General features: G+C 32.9%; 2 protein-coding genes across 4 annotated transcripts in view; one reads left to right on the top strand and one right to left on the bottom strand.

The window, feature by feature from the left end:
* LOC108685862 (MICOS complex subunit Mic19) overlaps positions 1 to 1,103 on the bottom strand; it is a 1,581-nt gene extending 478 nt beyond the window's left edge. The window contains exons 1-2 of the mRNA XM_018190870.1: positions 954 to 1,103; positions 379 to 881 (exon numbers count right to left, since the gene is read on the bottom strand). Of these exons, the coding sequence (XP_018046359.1) occupies positions 379 to 819 (441 nt within the window). The 5' untranslated portion in view covers positions 820 to 881; positions 954 to 1,103. The remainder of the gene's footprint in view (positions 1 to 378; positions 882 to 953) is intronic.
* A 162-nt stretch (positions 1,104 to 1,265) lies between these two features.
* Positions 1,266 to 3,424, top strand: part of LOC108685859 (60S ribosomal export protein NMD3) — a 6,216-nt gene continuing 4,057 nt past the window's right edge. The window contains exons 1-2 of one of the 3 annotated variants that reach the window (XM_018190862.1): positions 1,266 to 1,325; positions 1,610 to 1,678. In XM_018190862.1, the coding sequence (XP_018046351.1) occupies positions 1,632 to 1,678 (47 nt within the window). In that variant the 5' untranslated portion in view covers positions 1,266 to 1,325; positions 1,610 to 1,631. Of the gene's footprint in view, positions 1,679 to 3,424 lie in introns of all 3 variants that reach the window. The other 2 variants (XM_018190861.1, XM_018190860.1) reach the window with 2 other exon arrangements.

The raw sequence follows: 3,424 nt of genomic DNA, 5'->3' as shown, positions 1-3,424 counted from the left end.
TATATATTCATATTAAATTGTAAAACTTATTTATGTCACATTGTATAAAAGTTTCATTTAGTTTTATCTTGAACTAAAGTATTGTATATATATTAGTATAATTTTTTATTTAGTAATCAAAGTAGTAAATTATCCAGAAATTAATTTTATCTATGCATTAACATTTAAAATCTAAATATCTTAGACTGACATTCATAGTTGAATATCATATGGCTTGTTGAACATACTTTCTGCAGTAAACTATTACTTATCTAAGTTTTAAGTCTTAAACTATAAGTAGCTGACCTATCATAGTCTATTATTTTTCATATTCGACTATGATTTCTCAGCAGAAGCAGCAACTCGATATACATGGAGATCAAATTAGAGAATAAATTAAATTAAATATTGTAAAGAAATAAATCTAAACTCACCCTCAGACTTAGCGACAGAGGACTCGTTAGTTGCCTTCTTGTATTCTTCCTCTAAAACGCGATTGATCTTTTGGTAACCATCCTCGATATTTCGTAAACGCCTCTGCCAGTACTGATCCTGCCGTTTCAGTTCCTCTTCCATTTGCTGCTGCATTTGTAGAGCGGACATCGTCAACTCTGGATAATAATACACTGACTGCTCAGTTGTCGCTTCACTGGCGTGAGGCACCGTGGGAGGCACCGGGTGCTGGATCGATGCAGCGGATTTCTCATCCGGCAGTGACTTATGCGACTTTGATTTCTCCCCCTGAGCGAGACGCTGTACGATTGCGTTTGATACTTTGATCACTCCGACTTCCTCCTCGTTCGAGATGGTTAATTTGCGGGCGCTCTGGCCGGAGCCCATCCTCGGGATTCTGATTTCTAATTTCAGTAGTCCTCCGCGAAATACCTCGTGATCTCGCTCGTCTGCAACAAACGATTAATGCCGATTTCATGTTTCATATCGCTATGTCAATGTCACTATCCAATGTCTTTTACGTGGCGAGCTTTATCCGTCGTGGTCCGATGACAGCGGGGCCAATTGTTTTTCCCAGTTTTTCGCCTCATCAAAGTGAAATTACATAAACCATAATTTCAAACCAGACAAGCCTTGAGAGTGAGGAACGAGCGATCGTACCTGTCGCGGGATGCGGGATTCAGCTGTTACCTTATTCTGAAGCGCCTCTATGTCACAAAATGTAGACATCGAACTACGTAGTCAATATCCCATCGGTAATGTCCACGATTTTTTGGTTCTATGAGTTGACAGAGTCGAGTTTTGGAATGCCCTTCAGAGGGCCTTGAAGAAGAAGAATTGGAGAAGAAATTTTCTTTACATCATTTTGTTTCGTGGCACATTGTGACTATTAGGTTAGGTTTTTAAATGAACGAGGTTAGAGAAGCGAAGATCTATCTTAAGATTTTGTCAGTTAATTCTTTACGATTTTTGGAGATAGAGTAAATAATCACAGACAGAGAGAGATTTTTATTCAAGTGTTGTAAATTATCATTTGTTGAAGAAGGATTCGAATTTTTATATCTAGAATACAATCTAGTGTGAAGATACTCTCTTCGCCTTCCAAGTTTAATTGGAGGAAAAAGACAGGCATCCACGAAGAAAAGAGCACATGGAGCATATTTTATAAAATTTTCAGTTTTTTTTCAGTGATAAGTAAAATGGAGTACATTCAACAAACCTCTGAAGATGCAAAGAAAGGAATGATGTATGTATATGTACATGTAAAATCTTTTAAGATATTTATTTTATACAAATATATAGGATATCCCATAAGTTTTGGCCATCGTTTTTGTGCGGATAGAGCGAACTAAACTGAGACGGAAAGTCCTCTTATCATTTTGCAATTTTCGCAATAGTTAACAAGATATTAATTACTAAAATTACCAAATATTAAAAATTACTTAAAAATTGCCAAATATTGGTCTTGAATAATTTTTTACTCAAATACTATCAACAGAAAAACTGCAAGAGACAAAAATCATTTATTTCCTTCTTATAAAGTTCTGAGAATTTTTTCTGAATTTTTTAATATCATATTTTCTCATGTTGGTAAAAATAAGAAAATACAGTACTAAAAAGTTGATAAAAAATTCTGAAAAAATTCTCAAAGTTCTATGAGAAGAAAATAAATGATTTAATAATTATTTAGAATAATCCCCCTCCTTCCCCTACCTCAAATCTTAATAAAAATACACTTATTCGATGTGTTTTCACTCAAAATGAAAAAATCTGGCAAAAAAACGCAGCAGTTGGTCTTGTAAATCAAATTATTAAATGTTAAAGTTGGAAACTTTAGAAATTAAGATATCTATCATCCCGATTCGATTGCAGCTTTATGTGTACATTCTGCATTAATTACATAAATTCACTCATGCTTTAAAAACACATTTACTGTTTTAAAAACACAAATTCACTGCTAAGGCAAAGAATTTGCATTTGTAAAGCAGTGAATTTGTGTTTTTAAAGCAGTGAATTTATGTAATTAATGCACAGAACATATACATAAAGCTGTATCGAATTGAGATGATGGATATCTTGATCTTTAGTCTCTAACTTTAACGCTTAATAACTCGATTCACCGATCGCCGCGTTTTTTTTGCCAGATTCTTTCATTTTCAATGAAAACACATCGAATAAGTGTATTTTTATTAAAATTTAGGTAGGGGGTATTTTACATAAAAATGAATTTTCTGTGCAAAAATTAAATAAAATAAGATAAACAATCTCCAGTGACCTTGATCTTAATAAATGTTATTCAGGACATGATCTTGAACAATATTCAAGAGATTTTAGTCATCAATTGAACACCTTGCGTAATACTAATGTCGGCGGTACTGTAATTTTCAATATAACTCGCAAAGTACTTAATGAAAATAAACTTAATTGTAGTATTTTGGAAAGCTTTCGAGATAAGCTACAAAAATATGTAATGAAAAAGGAAAGGTTCCATTTATGGCGTTGTCAAGGTCAACATAAAAAATTTATATTGACCTTAACTTGACCTTGACAACGCCATCCTAGGTCAAATAACTATCATTGAATGCGTCTTTTTAAGCCTTAGAATTTTTGTAAGAAACATTTTTTTTTTAAATGCATCATTTATGAGATATTTGGGTGTATCCTTTTGGCAAGCCCTGTATATATGTATATATGTATGCGCGCGCGCGCGTGTGTGTGTATGTGTGTGTGTGTGTATGCACATACGTGGCATATTTTACAAGAAAATCTTCAGCATTTATATAATAGATATATAGTAGTATACAATATAGTGTACAATATAGTAATAGTAGAGTAAAAAAGCTTAGTAAACATAAGTGAAAAACTAAATTGATTCTGAAGTATAAAGAATTTTGTATGTAATACCATAACTGATTTATTGACAAGCTTTTACTATTGTATTGGAGACTCTATAATAAGCCATAAGTAATGAATTAGAAATCAGAAGCGAGAA

The sequence above is a fragment of the Atta colombica genome, unplaced genomic scaffold (assembly GCF_001594045.1).
Source record: "Atta colombica isolate Treedump-2 unplaced genomic scaffold, Acol1.0 scaffold161, whole genome shotgun sequence".
Classification (NCBI taxonomy): Eukaryota; Metazoa; Arthropoda; class Insecta; order Hymenoptera; family Formicidae; genus Atta; species Atta colombica.
The sequence above is the reverse complement of the archived record's forward strand: the minus strand, read 5'-3'. Positions and strand labels throughout refer to the sequence as shown.